Source organism: Durio zibethinus, chromosome 1 (genome assembly GCF_047325235.1).
Source record: "Durio zibethinus cultivar Kanyao isolate XHJ-2024 chromosome 1, ASM4732523v1, whole genome shotgun sequence".
Classification (NCBI taxonomy): Eukaryota; Viridiplantae; Streptophyta; class Magnoliopsida; order Malvales; family Malvaceae; genus Durio; species Durio zibethinus.
In genome coordinates this window covers 4,661,008-4,685,411 of record NC_143162.1, presented here as the reverse complement: position 1 = coordinate 4,685,411, position 24,404 = coordinate 4,661,008, and the positions used below count along the sequence as shown (strand labels likewise).

At 34.1% G+C, this 24,404-nt stretch overlaps 1 protein-coding gene across 33 annotated transcripts; it reads right to left on the bottom strand.

The window, feature by feature from the left end:
- LOC111311796 (protein SHOOT GRAVITROPISM 6-like) lies at positions 1 to 24,404 on the bottom strand. 33 transcript variants are annotated; one of them, XM_022911495.2, is made up of 51 exons: positions 24,191 to 24,404; positions 24,021 to 24,111; positions 23,880 to 23,934; positions 23,667 to 23,798; positions 19,239 to 19,310; positions 18,926 to 19,016; positions 18,715 to 18,810; positions 18,107 to 18,185; positions 17,943 to 18,006; positions 17,467 to 17,570; positions 17,132 to 17,237; positions 15,853 to 15,942; positions 15,643 to 15,720; positions 15,355 to 15,422; positions 15,186 to 15,285; positions 14,964 to 15,086; positions 14,492 to 14,581; positions 14,317 to 14,382; positions 14,010 to 14,108; positions 13,842 to 13,916; positions 13,340 to 13,399; positions 12,783 to 12,872; positions 12,385 to 12,506; positions 11,009 to 11,138; positions 10,851 to 10,930; positions 10,333 to 10,468; positions 9,882 to 9,963; positions 9,390 to 9,535; positions 9,197 to 9,277; positions 8,997 to 9,097; positions 7,986 to 8,224; positions 7,794 to 7,906; positions 7,519 to 7,647; positions 7,315 to 7,389; positions 7,095 to 7,228; positions 6,905 to 6,977; positions 6,634 to 6,765; positions 5,437 to 5,618; positions 5,234 to 5,356; positions 4,902 to 4,962; positions 4,705 to 4,800; positions 4,493 to 4,593; positions 4,225 to 4,330; positions 3,938 to 4,051; positions 3,372 to 3,446; positions 1,705 to 1,803; positions 1,247 to 1,318; positions 1,066 to 1,151; positions 886 to 979; positions 584 to 691; positions 1 to 495 (listed from the first exon to the last, which is right to left on the bottom strand). In XM_022911495.2, the coding sequence occupies exons 1-51, from the start codon at positions 24,231 to 24,233 to the stop codon at positions 316 to 318; spliced, it is 5,142 nt and encodes a 1,713-aa protein (XP_022767230.2). In that variant the 5' UTR covers positions 24,234 to 24,404; the 3' UTR covers positions 1 to 315. The 33 variants fall into 33 exon arrangements, 31 of the variants coding, with proteins under 31 accessions (XP_022767230.2, XP_089616203.1, XP_022767231.2 ...); XM_089760077.1 differs by having other exon boundaries at positions 4,225 to 4,327; XM_022911496.2 differs by having other exon boundaries at positions 7,794 to 7,903.

Genomic DNA, 24,404 nt, shown 5'->3' with positions numbered 1-24,404 from the left:
TTATTATGAACAACCAACCAAACAATGCAAATGCTAGGCTTGTTCCATCAAAATTTACAGTTATATAATTACAACAATAGCTGAAACCCAATTTAAATTACATTTCACATGAAACAACACAAATTATTAACATCGATTTGATGCTTCAAAATCCACTAGAAATTAACATCTCATCACCTCACATATCGGCAAATCACTTAACCTCTACTCAATCATGATTCCTTTATGATGAAGTCATAAACTTTTACCTATCCGCATTGAGCTTGATCAGTTTATTCAAATCAACACAATAATCTTCCCTTCTAAGTGCATTCGCTATTTTTTTGCAGACTCGGAATCATGGCCCTTTCTGGCAGAGTCTGCTCGATCAAGTCGAGCAGCTCTCCAGGAAATTGAATTGGTTGACTTAAGTAATAAGCCAAAGGCTAAAGAGCTTGTAGCTCTAACAACTGCATCGGCAGACCGACTCATCTTGCCAACCAACATGCCAAACACCTAAATCATGGTAAACATTTTTCAAGCATATTTCCGAGAACTATAACAACAGTAACAATTGAATAACAGGAGTATTTCAGAACGAGACCTGTGCAAAGTAAAGAGCCAAAATGTGCTGATCATCTGAAAGAGAGAGTATGCTGCTGGAAACATAAATAGCATTTGCTTGGATTATTGGCCAAGGTGCATCAAAAGCCTGCATCATCAAGAACTAAGTTAGTGTTTTCCAGCTTCCATGACCGTCCCAAATTAGGCCAAAGTTTAGCCTACTATTTAGTTAGGTAAGGCTTTTAGAGTACAATTTAATTGCATTTTAGCAATTAAGAAAAAATTCCAGCATCTAATATTTTAGATTTAGATAACTATTCTGTCTTATCAGCAAAACCAAACCTGTATGGTTGACACCATGTAAGCATCAACTCTGGAGGAAAGATGCTGCACAAACTGCCTTGTAAAATCTCTTACAAAGTCCTCATAATCACTTCTGAAAGGAGGCAAGATATATTTCACAATAATGAAATAAGAAAGACAAACATATGTTACTTTATTTCAAGTTTCATTATTGCATACCGATAGTCAGAGTTAATACTATGCGAATTGAATAAAGCCAGCAACCCTTCTATCTCCATTAAAGGGGCAAACCGCTTCAGGGTATTCTATTATTTAACAAAAAAAATGACATCATTTAGAAAGAAGCATTCTTAAAAATGTACAAGCACGAAGGTGTGTAAAAAGTAAGATAATCACTTACACGGCAGGCATGTCTAACAGCAAGATCACCATCGTATAGGTGTAGGATCAAGCGTGGGAGTGTGGCATGTATCTGGATATAGTGATCAACATTTGATTAGCTTAATGAGATGCTAAATGGTGCAAAAACTCATTCGTTTTCTATATCTTCAGTGTACCATAAAATGAAATAGGTGAATGGAAGTGTTATCAAAATAAAAGGATAATATGAAAGTGTAAAAGGGCAGGAACCTTTTGCATGTACTAAGAAATACAACAAGCACTTATAAAGTCAGGTGGTTGAATTGATACAATAGGTTACTTTACATAAAATGGTCTTATCAATAAGTGGTTGTATGACCTTATCAAAAAGTTTGACAATATATGTGCCAAGGAAGATTCAACATAAAAGGAAAAAAGACCATTTATCCTCAGAAATTTTACCTATTTATTTAGTTGAAATGAAATCAAGTTGACTACCTGCTCAAGAAAAGCATCTTTATTTGCCCCAACTCCATAGTTGCTAAGTGCTCCAAATGCTGCAAAGGAATCAGCCCGCATCTTTACATTCATCGATATCTGTACAAGATTAAAAGAATTTCCCATCACTGAATGCAACCTAACACCAAGAGTAAATTAACAACTGGAACTGCGGTGCATGCATGAATGCTGATGCAGCTTTTGACACTGGTGGAGATTAACTCAGATTCATGCAAAAACAAAGATATTAAGAAAAACCATAATCAGTCATAAAAAAATCTAGAGCAAGGGCATCTAACATTAGGTTTTGAAGAACCTTAGCAATCATGTTACTACGATCAAGTCCTATTCTGTAGTTCTCTATCACAGGAGGTAGCCAGTCTATCCATGGGGACTCGTGTTTGAGCCTAATTATGCACCTCTATTACGGGAACTATATTACCTATAATTACTGTAATACAATTAACCAATCGAAATTCAACATTGTTTGACAACCATCAAAAAGTTGTACAAGACTCATATTTTTAAGTGGACTCTTACATAATTCTTTGCTGTACTTGGTTAATTGCAAAATTATAGTATAAATAATTATAGGTGAAATGCTCCCCTAGTGTAAATTATTTCTTATGTTTCCCATGATTTCTGATTTTTTTAGAACCTAAACCTAACACACTTGTCATGCTGGCACAAGCCAACCATTGGGCATAAAATTTGTCCAAGATTGGCCTTAATAACAAGATTTTTGTAAACCCACTCAAAAGCCTACGTAACATTTCCAAATTATTTCTCTCTTTTGAAATTTAAAGGGAAAATAAGAAAATAAATAATCTAAAATACTAATAGAATTCTAGACCAAGACAGACTGGGCCTCGTCAAAAATTCAACATCTATGAGCCAGCCCTAATTTTATCAGGCCTAATAAGTTGCCTGCAGCTGCACATGTGGCCCAATTATAGGTCCAGACAGGTTGCCTGAACTTGATTAAGTCTATTTTTAAGTTTACATTCTTATATACATAAGACAATAAGACCTGTACGTATTAATATGAATACATGATCTCTTCCTAATCAAAGAACTATTTTAGGATTGTGTGATACTATATTAAACCAACCTGTGATGCCTTTCAGATCTAACATGTGATATCCAGGGAAATCTACGCATATCTAATAAAGGCATTAATCCAAATCCTAATTCAGCCATCCCGTTTGCATTTGTCATCAATAACAAATCTTTGAAATCACAAATTAATCATTAATGCTAATAAACTTGCCCATCAAATTGAACCCTAGAAATATAAGATTGTCCATGAAAGATTTTGCAATAAATAATTCCAACATCACACTCCTTGCCATCCTTAAATGCAAGATTCTCAGCTGGGAGTGTACGAAAAGGGAAAAGATACAAACATTGAATAAGGAAGAACCGTTACATGGTTTCAGGTTAAATCATAATATTACCATACAATTCTAATAAATAACAAGTACAATAATAAATTATATAAACAAGGAGCGATCATCAGTTCATTTTAATATCTACTACCCAATCTCATACCAACACATAACTAAGGTAAATTGAGTCTTTAATGCATGTCCTATAGTATTTTAAGAATTCAATGTCTATAATTAACTTGGCTGTAATCAAATTTTATAAATGGCAGGAGAATGCACCTGTAGATTGCGAAGCCGAACAGACAAATTAAGCAAAATGGGTTCAACAGCATCATTCAGTGATGACTCAAGAATCTACAAAAGATTAAAAGTTCAAATAATAATAATAATAATAATAATAATAATAATACAATAGAGTATAATAGGCAAATTGAAAAATTTTATATCTAAGGCTAAAATACTAAAAAAGCTGTTGAATTATTCAATTTTATTTAAATAAGCCCCTATACTTTTATTGTACTTAAATAAGTTCTTATCTTTTCATTTGTATCCATATAAGCCCTATTTCAAATAAAATATTGATTTATATTAAAGGGCTTATTTAAGAACAAATTAAAGAATAAAGAATTATTTGGATACATATTAAAGGTTAACGGCTTATATGAATGCAAATTAAAGGTTAAGGACTTATTTGGGTGCAATAAAATATAAGAGCTTATTTAAATAAAGTGATAAAGTTCAGCAGCTTTTTTATTATTTTAGCCTATATGTAATTATCAGGGCAAAACATGCACATAAAAGTGGGGGTACTCACACACTATAAAAAGAGAGAATGGAAAATTTACCATCAATAAGCATGAAACTGCAGTTAGTTGCACTGATTCATCCAAATCATCAAGCAATGCTAATATTACACCCAGAACTTGAGTTGTATACTGAAAAATATGAACAGATGGTATCTGCCATAGACACAAAAGTCGTACTTTCAAAGGGTAAGAATAAAGTGAAAAAATAAAAACCTTACAAATATTAAACTTGAGACGGAAATTATGAGAGAGGTGGATGTGTGTGACTGCAATTGAGGACTAAAAATGGCACACTTAAAATCTGCATGAAAATCCCTATCATATACCTTCACTAATCCTCTTAGACAAAGGCATCTAACTGTTGGAGATTCATCTGAGACATGTCGACACAACACTTCCACCATCTCCTCCAATAGGGAGCTAAACCCACTACTGCATAATTGAAATTAGCACATAGCAATTCTTATCAAGAAAAACTAATGATGATAATGATGCTTGGAGATGATTAGGACAGCAATTAAAATAATTAAAGAAACAAAAAGGATACAAGTAGAAGATAGCAAGAACTTCGAGGATAGGTCAAAATGTTCATACCTGTAGCGGACAAACTCTGATAGTGCAGCAGCTGCAGCTTCCCGTTGAAAATTTTCTTGACGGTTCAATGATTTGGTAAAAATCTTGCATATATTCTGAACCTGTAGAATTGGTTACAATGTTGGCAAATATTTTCGTTTCAGTATTCCATCAGCCTTTTTTTTAAAGAAGGTAAGTCATACAAAAAGAAAATACCAAATGAATGGTAATACCTCTTTTGGTCTCTTCATAGAAATGCAGCTGGCTAAATCTCCAATAACATTAATCCACTTTTCCTTTTCATTTTGCTCACCATCTCTAGCCAAAATCTGAAGACGGTATTAATTTTAACTTTGTATTATTGAGTATGTGAAGTCTTTCTCATTTTCCTAGCAGCAGAAGGTGTTAGTATTGTCATAAGTTCATGTACCTTTCCCATTTCAAGGTCTCCAACACATTCACAAAAGGCCTGAAATGCAGTTAAAAGTGCACTGCAGAAGTGGAGGAAGAAAATGATTTTTTCAACTGAACATCAGATTCCAATGTCATTGCCTATATATATAGGGATCCACTTACACTAGTGTAAGTGTTAAATATTTTTTTGACCCGTGGATCAAAATGAAATCCATTAAGACTTACACTTAGTCATTTTGATCCAAGGATCAAAAAAATATGTAACACTTACATTAGTATAAGTGGATCCCTCCTATACATGCATTCATGCACATATATATATATATATATATACACACTTATCCTTACCGTAGTGGTTCATGCTGACCAGAGCTAGCTAGACCATGACAACTTCCAAATTGCAATATAAGTGTAGCAAGAACAGAAGAGTAGCTCTGTTCAACAGCTCTCTTGCCAACTTTACCACCACCTCTGTAATTAAGATCAAACATCATAAAACTCTGGACCATAAAAACAAGATAAATTCCAGTGAATGCAATTGATCAACAAACCTGAAAAATGCAGTGAGGGCAAAAATAGCTGCTTGCAGAATTTCATCCTCTAACTGACTTTCAGAAACTAGAGTAGAATTTTCTCCCTTTCCTGGGTCACTTTTAGTTACACGAGTCTGATTAAGGACAGAGATCAAATGCTCCAGGAACAAAACAGATAGCACTATGTGTTGGGAAAATGCCTGTTCAAATTAAGCAAAAGTAAACAACTGAAGGAATCAATTCATAGACGTTGAAAAATAAGAAACTAAGTAGAGCATACAATGAACAATAGTGAAATATAGATTTGCAAGATGATAACTCCACCAATGGATAGAAAAGGAATAAAAAGAATGTTGGTGATGGACCTGCAAAAAATCATTCTTCATAGACTAAACACAAGGAAAAACACAACAAAAAAACTGAGGCCCCGTTTGCTTTGAGAAATATTTTTTTTTATTTTCTATTTTTTGTTTTCTAAAAAATGTATTTGGTAAATAAAAATAAAAATTATTTTTTAAAGTGAAAAATTAAGGAAATAAATAAAATACTAAATAATATTACTACTAATATCATTTAATTATAAATATAATATATATTTATTAATTAATGACATTAAAAAATATTTAAATATGGTAACTTGTAAAATATAATGTACATTTCTTGTTTTCACAATTGAAAACATCTTTTTTGTTTTGTTTTGTTTTCATATTTCAACTCATTTTCATTTTTGTTTTTCTAAAAACTTATTTTTATTTTCAATTGCCAAACACGTTTTCATTCATGTTTTTCATTTTCTTGAAAAATAAAAACAGAAAATGGCTCTGTTTTTTGAAACCAAACACTACATTATATTCTAAAACTTTAAATGCAAGTATTTGTAACTTGGAAGTATTATTTCGACAAAATAGAGACATCTTGTCAATGGGTCAATTATGTGCCTTTCCGATCAAAAACAAAATTGGAATATAAAAGCCCTGTTCAACCATAATTTCTCCAGAAATCCACAATATAAAGAGAATACACAAACTAAAAGAACTACTGGTATCTCAATCCTACAAAGAACTGCCATCACATTCAGAAATTCTTGTATATTCCAAGTTCTCCTACTTGACTCATCACAGCACCAGAACAATGCTAGAATAGATTTCATCCATTTCTTGCAGAAATCCAGATAATACAGGAATAATTTACTAGTAAATATAAAAAGGGACTCACGTGGAATGCATCTTGCATTGGCCAGCCACCACGTAGCCTAGATATATCTTTTGTGACAATATCCCTTCCGGCAGCAGCCAATACTTCATTGAAAACAATTTTTGCATTTGTGTTCTCAGATAGAGAAGATATCTAAACGTACTCAAGGATATACAATAATCAGCAGAAAAAAATAGGACCTCATAGTTGATTCTGCAGACTGTTAGCAATGATGAAACAGGAACAGGTTTCTATCAGCTAGGCTAGGAAATTTTTTTTAAAAAAAGGATACGGCTCCAAGAACTTCCAAACGTAATTGCTTCTCAGTAACATGCCCTGTAGCTGAGAGCAAAGATTGGGCGGTCCTGCAGAGAAACTTGATCAACCATACTTCAAAAGACGTTTAATTTATCTCTTTATCAAAAGAGTACAATTAACGAGCTGATTAAAAGTTCCTTTTCTTATTTATTTTTAAAAGATACCTTGAAACATCAGTTTCACTGAGCTCAGTCCCTCTTTTTGTTACAAACTCAATAACAGCTAGGATAGCCCCTTCAGCTGACTGTTTGATTCTATCACAAATTGCTGGCATGCACCCATGCAGGGTGCCCACAAGCTGCAAGTAATCATCAAGAATAACTACTGCTGGTCACTTTGAAAGCATTTAAATTTGAAACAAGCAAATAGAAAGATAAATCTCACCTCATTCTTTGTCAAAAGAATACAGACAGAAGCAACAATTCTATTAAAAACCTCTGAGGGATCAATCGAAGCATCCTGAAAACACAGTAGAATTAAAAATTAGCCTGGTTTAAAGTGTCATATGTTCACTTTCTGTATCTTCAAGGGGGAAGGGGTGGAGATGTAACTCTAAATAGGGACATTGATGCTCAGAAATTAACATACACTTTTCAAGATGGCTATAACATCCTCAAGGGAGGATAAAGCGCCATAGCACAACTCTATGTCACCACCAACACTAGAACCTAGTGGCTTTGGAAGTGAAAGAGAGATGCTGAAGAGTTGATCAAGAATCTAGTCAAAGAAAAAAAGGTATTAAAATCCTTTTTCATTTTTGTAGAAATTAAATGCTATAAATAGGCTAATACAAATTAAATAATTATACACGTACTGAAAATTTGTCTTTAAATGATACTATGATACCAAGTCTTTCACGATACCTGAGCAGAAATTTTTCTAACTTCAGAATCAGTATCTGCACAGCGTGGAAGATACATCATAACTCTATCTCCCAAAGACAGAGCTTCACGACTTGGCAATACAAATGCCGCTGCTAGTTGAAGAAAAGAAATTCAACAAGAATAGCAAGAAGCATGAAAGATTTGCAAAACTGCCATAGGAAGTGTGTTTACATGGTAAGTTGGAAAAACTTCCGTGCAAAGTACGGTCAATTTGCTTGCTGTGTGTGCAACTCCCACGACAACCTAATGCACAATAGCCACTAACACAGAGCATCCGGAACTTCACAAGCATCTCATACACTGCAAGACAACCTCTTCTTCTTTGATAATCCACAGATGACGAAACATATTGATCAATTTGTCTTAATATGTGCAAGAGCTGCTCTGCTCGGCTTCTTCCATCCTCTCCACTAATTGTTTCACAGGTTGCCAGTTAGAACAGCCATGAATCATACATCAATACATACGATGATATGGAAAATTTGAAAACAAAAGACATATCAAGATTTTTGCACATGGGCTCAGTTCCTAACATCATCATCAACCAAATTACTTTTGATACTGCAGTCAATCAGGGAAGCAGGATAACACAAACTTCTACAATAATAGAACAAGTTGGCAAGGCAGCTAAGCTCTTCCAAGGGCTGTCGAAGGGCCTTGGATGTCTAAAGGAAATTTCAATCTTCCAACAGAAAAAAACTGGTATCTTTCTTCAAGAAAGGAAACTTGAATATACATGGAATAACCTGCTGCAATAACAACACCACAGTTTTCTAGTGGGCATAAAAAATTGAGGCCAACTTTTCAGATATACCTAATTAAACCACAATGATTTACCCTGACCTTCAAGTCAACATCAAACCACAATGATTTACCCTGACCTTCAAGTCATCACCAAACCACAATGGAAACATAAACATATTAGAACACAAATAAAGACACAACTTGTACACTTATAATTTGTTGTACTTCTTTCCCGTGTTCTACATATAAAGTGTCATATTATTTAAGTAGTCAAGGAGAACTAATATCATCTACACTACCAACAAAATTTGATTAAGTTACAGTAGTCAAGTTGGTTTTAATAAATCAAAGAAATATTCCCCACATACATGCAAGCATACTTGTGAGAAATCTTACAAATAATACAAGAAAAAAGTTGAAACTATATTTTGGCAATACCTTGTGAGAAGAATAGCACATAGGAGGGTGATAAGGTTATCTATAAGGGGATTGATAACATCTATCCGATCATTTGGCAAAGCAAAGAACCCCAAGGTAGCCTGTCAATATTTTCAGAAGTATTTATGACTCCAAGTACACAATTAGCAACAACGTTACATTCGTACTGAGTTTAACATAAATAAACTGAAAGCAAGTACCTTCAAAACATGATTTCTTGTTTCAATTGTCAGCTTTGGCTCCACGGAAACCAAAGTGGTACAGGCATTCAGAGCAAGAGCCTAGAGAAGAAACAATAAACAGAAAATAGGTCATATATCACAATATGAATTGAGGTAATAGGCAATAAATACCACTACATCATAATGCAATTATTAGAAGCAATAAAAATACCTGCGTGCGTAGAAGTTCAAGACTGGAATCAGCCAAATCATCAGTTTCATCTCGACCCATTAAAGTTAAAATATAGTCAAGTAACTGGTCTCTTCTTTTCAGTGGGAATGGCGCACCATTTTCTGCAGCATTAATGACAGCACGACCTGCATGAACAGTGAATTATATCACCATTAAAAGTTAGCATATCAGAACAGATAAGTTCTTATCAACATATTAAGTACAACATGTTAATACATTTCCTAGCAGTTTTATTTCTCCATTTCATCCAACCAACTGTAGTCAATGCACGGAATCCTCCATAACCTCTCCTTCCTCATGAATAATCAAGCCTAAGTGTTGAAAACAATCAGTGGTAGCTCTTAGGAACTTCCCTCTACCCTTAATAAAAGTGCATTCCTATTATACTGTTCAAGCCATGCTAGCCAAAAACCTTTCGACATTAATTCACTCCAGGTTTCCAACTTGCTAGTAAAGTATTATTCAACAAACCTAGTAAATCAATAGCTGTAATAACAGCCTGCTTTGCTGTAGGGTGACGTACATGAAGAAGCCGTGAAAGCATGTTAGTCCCCTGCAAGGATGAGAACTAATAATCACCTTACAGAGCATATAAAATGACAGCACTACAGGTAACACAATGAAAACAGCTATAATTGTAAATAGACATAATACAACAAGCTATAATTTAGATAGGTATAACACAATGAAAATAACAGTTCAGTCAAAAGTTATGGATTTGTATCAGTGAGCAACATGTATGATGGGATGAACCAAGTATCCACCATATATTTATGGTTTTCAAACATGCAGCTTGAAAGCTATCCAAATATGAAAGGGTAAATGCTTTAGTGGTCAAGGAGGCTAACCATGTAAAAATAATTACATATATCAACACAGAATTCACAGGGTTATAAGGAGTCCAATAGATAAGATTCCTTACAACAAGTGCATCTATTCTAGCCTCAATAACCATTGATGGAGCATATCTTGCAGCATATCCATACATCAGAGCCAAAGCAGCATGCACATCATCAGATTCTTCTGTCCTGTAACTTTCGGAGAAGAATGCTAAAAACCTGCAGTAGGTAAGCCTCTTAGACTTCATATCAAGTTTTTTCAGAATGTGCACAACCCTTAAAGCTTAAAACTGAAAAGAATGAGAAAATAGATGAAAATTGAGAACATGCTTATACAAATTGACAAAAATCATCAATTTATAAATGACTCTACTAAAAACAACAATGGTTGTAAAGAAGTGTTGCTTCAAGTTTTCAGTTTCTGCACATGATAAGGATCATATATAAGGTAAACAAATAAAATAAGCAAAGCCATCCAGCTTGGAGTTTTGTTCTCTCCAAATTTTGAAGAGAAGGTGCATAAACTGTTAAAGATCCACATATAAGCCAAACATCACATTGCAATGGTGTTACAAATGGAAGGAGATCATAAGCACCAAACCTTTGAAATACGCTTTGACCAACATTATCTAGAATGTCTTTCAGCTTATCCAAAACAGTATCCAAGTGGGATGCTGCAACCTGAAAGAACGAAAATTATAAACAATAGACATGCAACAAGAATAAAAAGAAAAATTATTAAAAAAGCTTGAAGTTTACCAATCCCATGGCTTTTGCTAAACCAAGCCTATTGATTGGAATAGAAATATTAGCTTGCTTGTACATCCAGTCAATTTTTCCACGAACATAAGCCCTGTCATTAACTTTCTGAAGAAGCATACCAAGGCATCTGCAACACAGATTGCAAAAGGAAGAAAAAAGTCTCAAATGGTTCAGGATTTCGCAATGAGCTTTGGAAAAAAAAAAAAAAAAAAAAAACACAGAAGGCTGTGAACTTTGGGGAGTCCATACAAAAGCAATATTTTAAGTCGAAGGTCATTTCTGGTTAAAGAAATGTTGGAAAGTTAGAAAGAGGAAAGCAATCTGAAGCTCATAGTCAGTACAGTGATCCAACTTAGAAGATATTGGACTTGAATCCAGTGAAACATCAGTAACCTCAAAAAACTTTTTCCAGGAGGCTTCTAGAAATTACAAATAAAACATATAATTCAATAAAAAGTGCCTTACAAAATAGTTTTCACTGAAAAAAATGATAGGCTGAATGAGTCAGTAACCAAGGAAAACTTCAATCCTGAATAAGGAACCACTACATGCAAAAACCCCAGGCTCAGTTTGTTGCATATTCCATTAGGACGGTGCCTTCACTTGGCATTATGCTTAAAATTGGCTGCAGAGGGGTAGCCAGGCCTGAATTCAAACCAGACCTCATCCTTTACAATAATTTGAAAAAGTTTTTGAATAGCATCTAGCATTTAATGCCTGTATCTCATACATATGTATGTGACCTACATAACAGACAACTTCCTGGAAATTGCCTTAGTTCTATAAATTTTTCCTGCAGCTGCTAAAGTAAGGAAAATTGTAATGAATGCATAAGTATGGGCTAAGACGTTAGGATAGCCTCCATTCTTATGAACACAAATTAAAAAATATAAAAATAAAAATATATAAAAGTAAATAAAAGATGAAAAGGAAATAATGCATGATTACCATATGATTTAAAATTTAAAAATTCAAGAATTTTTTTACGATATGGAAAAAGAATTATGCATAACTTTAACATTTTGTTTTAACTTAAATTGGCATACTTGTAACATTACAACAAATCATCATTTCCTTAGTTTAACCAAAAAAGGTTTATAATCTACCCCTTCCTTTTCATTATCTCATCTTTTTTAACCAATCCCCAAGACTATAAAACCGTACCCTCTCCTTTCCCCTCTTCTACTCTCCTCCATTCCCCCTCTTCTCCTCTTGCTGCATTCTTCCTCTTGTCCCTCCTTCCTAATAGACAAATAATACAAGAACCTTTCCCATTTTTGCCAGATTTTTACCCTCATCCTACCCCACCCATAATAAAAAGGTAATACTAGTTTCTTTTGTGAATTCAAGAAAGCAAAATTCAAAACTAATACCGATGAAGGACTGCTGAATGTTCATCATCAGGTGTATAGAGTGCATATTGCTTGGTGAAAGCATTTCCCAGAGAAATCATCCAATCACTGTCTTGAATCACATCCAAAGATTCAGCAAGAAACTGCAAGACAAGAATAATGAGATATTTCTAATGGTATTTAGGACATAAGGAGGAATTTCTAGTTTATTCCTCCCTTTGGTGTTGTTATATTGGCCCATAAGAGTAAATTTCATTTCTCATTTACATATGAAAAAGTATATTATGTATTCTCCTCTCTGCAATGCCTCAAAATAAAGTGTTCCCTAGAGGGCATGTTTTCCACCGGGTGACCAAACGATATAGAGGAAAATGAAATGAGTTATTACATGAATGATTTATTAGTTAAGGAAACCTTACATTGATTATCATGTCATCCCAGGTCTCTTGATAGGAAGGATCCAGCTTGAGATCTTCTGGGTCACTAACATAGGCCTTCATTTTTGGAATCTAGAGCTTACCAAAGACAACAATCAATTAGATACTAGAGCATCCTTGCTTTGGCTAATTTTTGATTCATGCATGACCATAATTTGTTTAATTAGGAATCAAGCATTTTGCAGATCTACTAATCCTGTAGGCAATAAGTACACAAGGGATAGAAATATACAGAACGAATTTGAAGCAATAAAGAATTGATCTAACTACTGAATGAGCTTTTTTCTCGTAAATATAATCTTATTCCATCTTTATTTTTAGTATGCTGAACAATATGCTGATATATTTTAGAGTCTTTAGAAGCTAATATTTCATGATAAAACATATGAAACAATTTTGACACATCTATATTTTTATCCCCATTAATTTCTCAAAAGCACTTCATGCACCACCATAATTATGGTTTCAGTAAAAGGAATAAAATATCAACTCAAACATAACATCAATGTCTAATTCAATTCTCATAAATAAGGGTCTACCTCATCTTGCCAAAACAAGTTGATGTTCCTCGGAAACAGAGGTGCCAAATAACAGAGTACCTGTAAACAGTTCAAAAGTTGAAAAGAAGACAGGACCATTTATCGGTCTAACAATGCTAATTCATTCCAAATGGAACAATCATATTATACCTCTAAAACAAAATCAAATCTACAAGTGTTAATTTCAGCCGCAAAGAAGTGCCATTTTAATTTCCATGCCTTGAGCTTTACATGTATCTATGTTGTTCATTGTTCATGTCTATTTTGACTAGAAAAAGCTGCTTAAAACACAAAGCTTAAAAGTAATATAAAACTGGAGGTCACATGAAAGAAGAAAAACTGAATGTTTTCCTCACAATTTTGAAAAAGTTTAAAATAATCCTATTCTAAGTAGAAAATTATTCCAATCCACTGGTCTGATATTCCAAAATGAATACAAGCACAACTAATACTATGTGTTCAGTAAGTGATATAAGTTAATTCAATTATAATATATGCTTACTGTCAGAATCTGAGTTGCCAGCTGCTCTCTCGCCAAAGGATTGTGCAAAAGAACCACCAAGCGCACAAAGAGCTCCTGAATTTATATGTAAGATGGAAGAGATTTACTTTCATATAGCAGAGAACAAAAGCAAACTTATAACACATGATATGTATAAGTGCACATTACCTCAGGATCTGGAATATCCCCACGAGCTTTACAGTCACTAAGCATATTATTGTTATAAGAAGATCCATGTCTGCATAATTCTGCAATACATCTGCATACCTGAGTGGCAGCATAGAGGAAAACCAGTCATTAAAATCATTGATTCAGTACATTCTAACATAAAAGGCCTGCATAACACACACAATACAATAACAAGAGTAAACACGAAAATAGAGAGTTGCAGTAAAGGAAAAACAACATAAAAGAGTGCACTGCAAGAAAAAAAGAAAATGTCTGAGAACTTAAAATTAATTAAGATGCATCTTACCGTGGCAACTGCACCAGTATAACGTCGAGGAATGATCATCTTCAACAGAAAAGGCCAAAGAATGTGCTGCATAAATACTAGATATCAATTAAAGATAACTTTTTGCTGTTAATTTTGTCAAAAGAAGAACCCTCGTTAGAGATTTACTGGTTGAAGAAGGAAGAATCTAGTGTACCTCCATTTCGGGAATTGTGATAGTTAGAAGAAGAAGACCTTTTTCACATATTGTTCTTAGTTCCGTTGGACAAATTGACCCTATCTTTACCTGAGAAAACAATAACTGACGTTAAATACTATCATGACTTGTACATCATCACACTTTACATGATCCTGAGAATTTTCAAAGTAAAATACAGCTATTAAGGCTCAAATTTGACTGTTTAAGTGACATCCAAGCACTGAAGCGGGCTCAACAAAAATCACTTATGATGACATAAACTGACTGCACTTCACAACAAGATGTTCATAAAATTTATTATCAATATTGTATCGTCTTTTTCTTCAATTTCTTCATATTATTTAGATATTTCTATTTTTGTGAACAACAATAAAATTAAATCAACATTTGATACTCTGAATTTTCAGTTTGAAAAGTAAAGCATCCAATTTGTTTTACTATAGTTAATACAGCCGGACCCAAAGCTTACCTGGGAGCTTTCAAGATCAATTCTATCATGTTCTGATAAAGCACAATGGCGTACAAGGTATTCAACAAACAACTCTGCGGATGGCCCAACCAAGTAACAATGTGAAGCCATCACCACAATCAACTACCATGAAAGTAATAGGATCAAAAACCAGTAAGATCAAGAATGTCTATTTGATTAATAGCATGATGATCAGTAAGCTATAATTATGCAACAACATACCTCAGAGAGAGCCTTTCGGATGGCTAAATTTTGCTCATCTAGCAAAGACTTCACGGCATCCACTAGCAAAGGCCTCTTGCTGTGCCAAGCTTCAGATGACCTTAAAGGAAATGCAAGTCATTTAAGATAACAAATAAACAGAATTACAAGATGAAAGAAAGAAAAAAACCTGGGCAAAAGATGCTTCAAAACACAGAGCGCCCCAAAAGTTAAAGGCTCTTCCTTTAATCTACATTTCTGGTAGCAACAAGAAATAGAAAAAAAAAAGTATGTCAAAACATTAATTATCTATCACCACTATTCAGAAAACAGAACTAGTTTTTTTCTACTTATCTAACAATAAAATACAAAAACAGTACAATCATCAAGGCCGTATCAATAAGAAATGCCACTTTCCTGATGATACGAACTTTCCAGACCAAAATGAAGCACATTGCCCAGAAATGTGTATACTTACATTCAGAAGAAAAGAAAATAAATCCTCGGGGTATACAGAGCCAACTGTTAAAAAGCAACGCTGTACTTCATTGTATGTCTGCAACACTAAGAAGAAAAATTATGACGTGGAAAAAGAAAGAGAACCTAATAGCAAGTAGAAGAAACAGAACTTATCATGTTCAAGTAATGAACATCATTAGCGAAGATAGCTTAAAATGTATAATCATGCCTTCAGTCCCACAGAAAAATCTGAATGCTCTTTGTTGTCATTATTCATGCGGATGACAGGGAGGAGTGTTGATAATATAACTGTGAGCTCCTGTAAAAAACAACATGAAATATCATCAAGAAAAAAAATGGTGCTCATATAGTACATACAAAACATTAGTTGAACAGAAAAAGGAAAGAAAAACGGGAGGGGGTGGAGTAGCAACAAATAATTGAAGGAAAGGACAAAACAAAAAACTATCCATTCCTCTTCCTTTTCATCTTAGGCATGGGGAAAAATTTTAAAGTGGGAGAACAGTAAATAAGTACAAAGCAGCATTTCTTTTCTTTGCAAGTAATAAATATTCAAACAAGCACTAACATATAAGCATATTCAAGAAAAGAGAAGTACAGAAAAAAATAACTACTAAAAGTAATCCTATGTCCACACAAAAGGATCTTCACAACTAGCTGGTATAAGGGAAATCCAATAACCATGAGTCCAGGACTGTTCTATTTCTAATTTATTGAGAAGCTGGTATTCCCATGCTGCAATCAAATCAGTTATTAACCCACATACCTATCTTACATACTACAAAAATGGGACAACAACTGAGCAAACAAAAAACGTATGCGACAATATAAAATGTAGGCTCTCATACAATGTTAAGGTATCCAATCTAAAAGTAATTGGCCACCAAACCCCAAATTAAACCAATGTCAGGTAACACCACTTAACACTTTCAAAATTTCTCCATTTTTACAAATAATATTAGAGACTTCATCCATAGATATTGACTAAATTAAATAAAAACATTTTGAATAACAGCTCAAAGGCAGAAGGGTAAGTACTGAGTAACATCCAGAAAAGGTCTAAAAATGGAAGAAAAGCACCAACTAATCCTCATAATAATATTAATCAGATTTCATTATCTTTAAGCATTCGTCTTGGACACTTACAAATCCCTGTTCGACTAGCATATATGTTGTTAATCACCTTGAGCAAGGAAAAAGAAAACTAAAAATGTAGTTAAACAAAATTCTAAACATAAGACATTCCATTGATTGTGACAAACAAAACCATTGCTTGTAGGATAAAACAGAGCAATGACTTCATAACCTATTTAACAGACAAATGAATTCTCAAAGTTCTTCCAACATATCTAAGAAGAATTATGATGTCACACTAGAAAGATTGAAAATTTTTGCAAGAGAGAACAGTAATTAAGTATAAATTGCAATGAAAAGATATTAAAGCAAGTAAATACAAGTAACAAACAGAAGAGTGACAAGGGCTTTACCTCAAAATCAAGCAGAGGAGGGCCTGTTTCTGAAAGTAAGGAAGCATTTAGAAGATTATACAGACTATAAGTTGCAATAAGTGAAATATCTCGATCTTTTTTATACCTGATTAAAAGAAAAAGGGAAAGACATTATAGTCCATGTTGATGGACAAGTTTAAAAGTATATAAGGTCTGTTTGCTTGTAAATGTCTACTAGTGTATGTGTGCTAAATATACATGTCTAATAGCAACTCCACGGCACTACATTATATAACACTAGTATACATCATATATACAGATTACAACAATGTAATTTGTACTTTGAAACATTGAGGACTAAATTTTAATCTTACAACTCCAATATAGTAGGGACAAGTCCTGGTAAAGCCGCTTTTAGTTGAGTGCGGGTGATAAGACCAACCATCTGACCTAATGCTTCCACAGAAGATATTCGAACCTAATTCAAATAAGAATATTGTCAACAATGAGCAAAAAATATACTTTAGATCCAAAAAACATGGTACAACATAACAGTACATTTAGACATCATTAACAAACAAAATTAAAAGGTATTTCTCACTGACAGATATATTTTGCATACATAGGCATTTTGCTTAAAGAATTTTGTAGTCTTCACATAGTTCCTAAGTGTTTCTTTTTCTTTTAGGAAGAACACAGAGTAAGAAACACACAAGGGAGTATAATCAAGTACATGAAGGTTTTTTCAGAATCAAACAACAATAAGAACATAATAAAACAGTAACAATATCTACAATTTTAGGTTTTCAATATACAAATATATATAAACAAATATCTTGACTTAGCAAACCTTAAGATCTCGTGAAGCAGCCCAAACTCTCAATAAAAGTTCAAAAGCAGAATTTAGAAATGACCTGTAACAAAACACAACATTTATTTTTGGACATTACATTATCAGAATGTGATATAAGGCATCAGCCAAATGGCACCAATAAATGTGTGTCAGTATCTCACATGACATCACCATCGATAGGGGAATCTGAAGGGAAATCAATGTTATATTGCCAGACAGCTTGACACCAGCACTTAAAAGCTATGTGAGAGTAAAAAGAACATCTCATCAGTTAGCCAGCTATCAAGATAACAAGCATAATGCATGTGAAAATTAAATCTACCACAAAATCATCGAAAGAAAAAAATTGGGTGAACATACAACCCAGAGAACTTTTGCACATGGGAAAACATGGAATGAGGAAAACCAACATAAAGAGAGCAATATAAGTTAATAAGCTTTGTTAAAAGAAAAAATGGGTCAAAAGAACCAACTTCTTTCAGCAGCTATGCTCCCATATCAGAGCAGAGAATCTTATAAAGATAAACAACATAAACAATTAATTGAATCTCAAACATTGATGAAAGTTCTGAAGTTCAAGCTCCGTAGAAGGAAACTTCAATCAGAACAGAAAGACAGAATGAACTATTCTAACACGAAATCTAGATACTAGCAAAGATTGAAACATAAACACATTAAAATATTCAAGAGAATCAACAAGGCCATTCCATGCTCTTAACATTACTAAATAACTTAAATTTTAGAAAAATAGTGAGGTCACATATATTACCATTTGCAAATATTGGCCTGTGGGCATCTCTTACATTTCCAAGAATAGGTAGAACTCGTGAAAGCACACCTTTCAAACGTGGAGTGAACTGCAAAGCTTGATTGAATAAAATAAGATTGCAAAAAGCTTTCGTTAAACAAAGAAATTGCGATAGCACATAGATAATTCAAGTCCAAAAAAGCACAAAGAACCAGAAAGAAAAGTGATTAACCATCAGCAGAAGCGAAGTCTGCAAGTATTTGAACCATTGCTGGCAAAGCGGAACTTGGCCCTGACAAATGAAGAAATATTTCTTCCATCATCTGTCAAACCAGGATGTGCTATGATTAACAACTAACTACGGATAGATTAAGCAATGAACTTGGTAAGAAAAAGAAGACAAAACCAGAAGAGTAGGTAGAGCGAAAATAAGGAAATACTTTTCTTATGCCAATATATAAACATAATAAAACCAGAGAAAGTTTCAGAAAAGTAAAGTAATAAAAATGAGAAATTGCAAACCAAAATGCAAGCAACAGACTTACAAGGTCAGGCAGATGTAAGCCTATTGAAACAAGTAGACTTGCTGCTGCCCTTTGCCAATCTGCATTGAGTTCCTATATAACAATGAGAAAGACAAGCAAATTTATGAATTGTAATCCATGAACAACTAATTGTCTACAAGAAAACATGTGCAAAATTGGATTATTAAGGAACCAACCAAAGTGAACAATAGTGTAAACCAATATTGACTAATATTTTATTTTCCTAGGGCCCATAGATACACCACGATGGTTAGAGCTTGAGACTTCTTGGAGGACTCACGTTCCAATCACAGGAAACTTTATTTAGAAGATTATGAAAGGAGAATCTTTGATGCAAGCAGTAGCAAAAACAGTAAGAAGGGTCTATATATTTCTTATAAAATAAAAATGAAGACATATAATCCCTTAAGGTCATGTTTGGTGAATACAATAGGATGATAATCATCCTATATTATGTTTGGTTTGTATCTAAAGAATGGGTTAGGATTACAAGGAGGATTAATCATCCTCTTGGTATAGGATGATTCAATCCTCTCAAGTGGAGAGGATTATTTTTTGTAGAAATTAGATTCTCCTACATTAGTTCAAATTTGATTCTCCTACATTAATGTAACTTGGTTTCCTAATTTATTTTGAGAATATTTCTCATTTATTCTTCTGATTTAGTCAACTATTCTAATTTTCAAGTTTTTAGGGATTTGTTTCTATTTTAGAATAGAATAATTCTCCTTCCTTTTATTATTTTTGTTTTCTATTTCATGTAAGTTGTTTCTTAATAAGGAACTTCACTGTTCCTATTTATTTAGATGTATTCCTTCATTCTAAAAAGAATAAGAAGAAGAAAGTACAATTGTTCTTTAAGTTTTCTACATGGTATCAGAGCAAGTCGACCTGAACCATTAGACTGTAGCCACACGAGTTTTCGTTATGGCTAGCAGAAGTGAGAACTCTTCTTCTGTAGAGGCATCAAGTATGGCATGAGGAAAGTCACAAAAAGGTAATACTCTAACAAACCCTTCAAAACAAGTCTAAACCTTTGGAACTAGTTTCCTAGCACAAAAAGGTAATTTCCTACATGCCTTAAGTGTTCAACAAGGAAATACTCAATCTTGGATTATTGATTCAGGAGAATCAGATCACATGACTAGAGATGTATCCTTATTCAACACATATAGACCTTGCTATGATAATTCTACTGTAAAAATTGCTGATGGTTCTCTTTCAAAGGTGGCAAGAACAAGTTCTATTGTAGTTTCGAAAGACATAACACTCGACTCTGTCCTCCATGTCCCTAATTTAAGTTGTAACCTACTTTCCATTAGTAAGCTAACAAAGGATAGATATTGTGTCACTAAATTTTTTTCCCAACTTGTGTGAATTTCAAGAATCAGGCTTGGGGAGGGTTATTGGCAATGCTAGGTTATGTGCAGGGCTTTACCTTCTTCAAGATGATGATGCACTTGGGAGACCACAAAACTCTTGTACAACCTTAGCCTCTAGTACTAGTACGGATGACCTTATGATGTTATGGCATTATAAACTAGGACATCCAAATATTTTGTACCTAAAAAGGTCATTTCCCTCATTATTCAATAAAATCTCTAAAGATTTTCAGTGCAAAATTGAAAAAGGCTGAGATGATTTATAGGACAGGCTAGGGTAAGTATTTCGAGTGTGCTTGGAAAGTTGACAAATTTAAGCCAGCCCCTTCAAAACCAGATTCTCAAGCAATTCCTTCAAAACCAGATTCTCAACTAATTCCTTCAAAACCCGATTCTCAACCTACCCAACCTATCAGTCATGTAGATTCGGAAACCCAAGATGTACAGACAACTATTGACTCTTCAAACCCTAAGGTTATGCAAGAAAAAATAAAAGAATTGATAGTCTACTCAAGGAAGCAAAAAATGCAGGAAGAAGTGGACAATTGTAAAGCCTAGCACTAAAAATCAACCTGATTCGAGTCTCCAAGAACCTGAAACTAACATAGGTAATGTCCCTGTTGAATCTGAATCTGAAACTGAAACTTGTGAGCTAGCTGATGACCTTGACATTCCTATTGCATTGAGATAAGGTGTGAGATCATGCACCCGATACCCTATCTGCAAGTACATCTCATATGATAGGTTAAATCCAAACTTTCAAGCCTTTACTACTAACCTTGACAATGTGCAAATTCCAAAAAATATTCAGGAAACCCTCAATGAACCAGATTGGAAGGCAGCAATTCTTAAAGAAATCAAGGTACTAGAGAAGAATGGGACATAGGAAATTTCAGATTTTCCCTAAAGGAAAAACCTAGTTGGATGTAAGTGGATCTTCACAATAAAGCCAAATGTAAATGTAAGTATAAACAGGTTTAAAGCTAGACTTGTTGCAAAGGGGTTCACTCAATCCTACGGGATAGACTATGAGGAGACATTTGCTCCGACAGCCAAACTTAATTCAATCAGAGTTCTATTGTCAATAACAGCCAACTTGGATTGGCCTATCCACCAACTTGACATCTAGAATGCATTCTTAAATGGTGACTTGGAGGAGGATGTCTACATGGCAATTCCCCCTAGTTTTGAAAGGCAAAACAACATGAGGGAAGAGTGCAAACTCCGAAAATCCTTATATGGAGTTAAACAATCTCCTCGGGCTTGGTTTGAACCGTTGACCAAGGCAGTGAAGAGGTATGGATTCCTTCAATGTCAATCTGACCATACCATGTTTGTTAAGTTCACTAATGAAGGAAAAAGAGTCATTCTTATTGTTTATATGGATGTTATCATAATCACCAGAGACCACAAGGAAGGAATAGATGATTTGAATAAACTCCTTGCAAAGGAGTTTGAAATAAAGAACTTGGGGTTCCTTAAATATTTCCTTAGGATGGAAGTGGCTTAGTTTAAGAATGGAATATCAGCATCTCAACATAAGTATATACTTGATCCATTCAAAGAAACCAACATGATTGGATGCAAACTTGCCGATACACCCATGGACTCAACTAATAAAATTGGAAGTGAAGATGGAAGCTCTCTCACGAACAAAGGGCGATACCAAAAGCTAGTTGGGAAACTTATTTACCTCTCCCATACATGACTTGATATCGGGTTTACAATAGGGATGGTGAGTAGATACATGAATAATCCAACCAAGGAGCACCTCAAGGTTGTTCATTGCATCCTACATTACTTAAAAAAGAGTCCCAGTGAAGGTCTATACTTTAAGAAGTCAATGAACAAGGTAGTCAAAGTGTACACAGATGTTGACTGGGCTGGATTAGTAACAAATAAAAGGTTCACTACTGGATATTGCACTTATGTTTGGGACAATTTTGTCACTTGGAGAAGTAAAAAGCAAGCTGTTGTAGCTAGGAGTAGTGCTGAGGCTGAGTTTAGAGCCATGTCCCATGGTATTTGTGAAGGAATTTGGCTAATGAGATTACTTGGAGAATTAAGAGTTCAGAATGTGACATTTATGACATTGTTTTGTGACAATAAGGCTATTATAAGTATCGCCAAAAATCCTGTTTATCATTATAGGACCAAGCACATAGAGTTGGACCGGCATTTCATAGGAAAAGATAGAAAATGGGTCAGTCAAACTGGCCTATATCCCTACAAGTTCTCCAATTGCAGATATACTAACTAAAGCTCTTCCTAAAAGCATATTTGATGGATTGAAATCCAGGCTGGGTATGATTAACATTCATAACCCAGCTTGAGGGGGAGTGTAGAAATCTGATTCTCCTACATTAGTGCAGATTTGTTTCTCCAACACTAGCACATGTAAGTTGTTTCATAATAAGGAACTTCACTGTTCCTATTTATTTAGATTTACTCCATTCTAAAAAGAATAAGAAGAAAAAAGGACAACTATTTCTTAAGTTTTCTACATTTTTAATCCATGGGATTGAAGTTACATGTCCTATTATACCCTAAAAATTTTCATCAATAATTTAAATTGCATAAATTTTGAGGAAGGATAATTCTGACCAATAAATAAATTATTCTATCCTAATCCTTGCACACATCAAACACAAGATACAAGTTAGGATGACATTACTTAATCTAATCCTATTCATAATACCATCTTATCATATCCTATCATAATCTTGTGTACCAAATACATCCTAAAAAGATCATCCAACAATCCAAACATTAACTCAACAATAAGAACAAGCAAAACCAACATTTCCTGCTGCCAATTGCAAAAAAGCATGTATCATTTTTTTTTTGTCCTCATTGTACCACAAGAATTTAAAATCAACAGAAACAATGCAAAATTGCAACCTCAATACTAAGAAAACAAACGAATAGCCAGTAAGGCAACCTAATTCGTGCCAAATTCCTTAGCTATAGGCCAGAATGTGCCAACTAGTTCTCCCTTAAATGCTGCTAACTCTAATGCAACAAAATAAACAAGAAATATATATACCTTGGAGGAGATAATCTCGGCGGTGGCAATTTTAGCAAGCTTGCCAACATAAGAAGCATCAATATCCTTTTTATCTAAAGCTCGAACTCCAAATGCCATTACTTGAAAAATTCCAGCCATATTACCAAATCTCTACAACAAGTATCCAACAACTTTAAATCTTAATTACACTCCACTTTTCTACTCTAAAAGAACAAAAAAGATCATTATTACCCTACGGCCTCCTCGAGAAACAGCGGAGCAACAGTCAAGAACAAGAAGAGGATTCCTAATACAGTTATCAAATTCAAATTAGAGCAAAAAAAAAAATGATTTACATAAAAACTTGCTTGAGGAAAAAGAAAAGGAAGGTACAGTGGAGAAATTTCTTTAAGAGAAGCCATGGAGGATTCTCTGACAACTTGGGATTCATCTGCGAGGGAAGAGACGAGAACTTGAACAGCCTCTGTTAAAAAAAATAGAACAGTTTATAAGAAAATTAATCGCAGAAATTAGAAAGGGGTAATGTTGAAAAAAGAATATACCTGGAGCGGGAATTGAGCTCCCGAGAGAACTCGAAGAAGCCATAATATCGTGCGTTATGAAATTCAGGAGAAACACAAATGTGCCATCGAAAAGGGAAGGAAAAGAAAATCCACCAAAGAAGAAAGGAATTGAGATTTAGAAAGAGGGAGATGGAAATAGGGAAAGGAGAGACGACGGGAAGGTGAGAGACAGGCTGGTGGTTAAAGCCACGCT

Coding starts and splice junctions, on each gene's coding strand:
- LOC111311796 (XM_022911495.2), bottom strand. CDS start 24,233: ATGGCTTCTTCGAGTTCTCTCGGGAGCTCAATTCCCGCTCCAG. Junction 9,536..9,881: donor TACAGCTATTGATTTACTAG/GTTTGTTGAATA, acceptor CTGTTCATGCAG/GTCGTGCTGTCATTAATGCT. Junction 5,619..6,633: donor CAATGCAAGATGCATTCCAC/GTGAGTCCCTTT, acceptor TAATTTGAACAG/GCATTTTCCCAACACATAGT.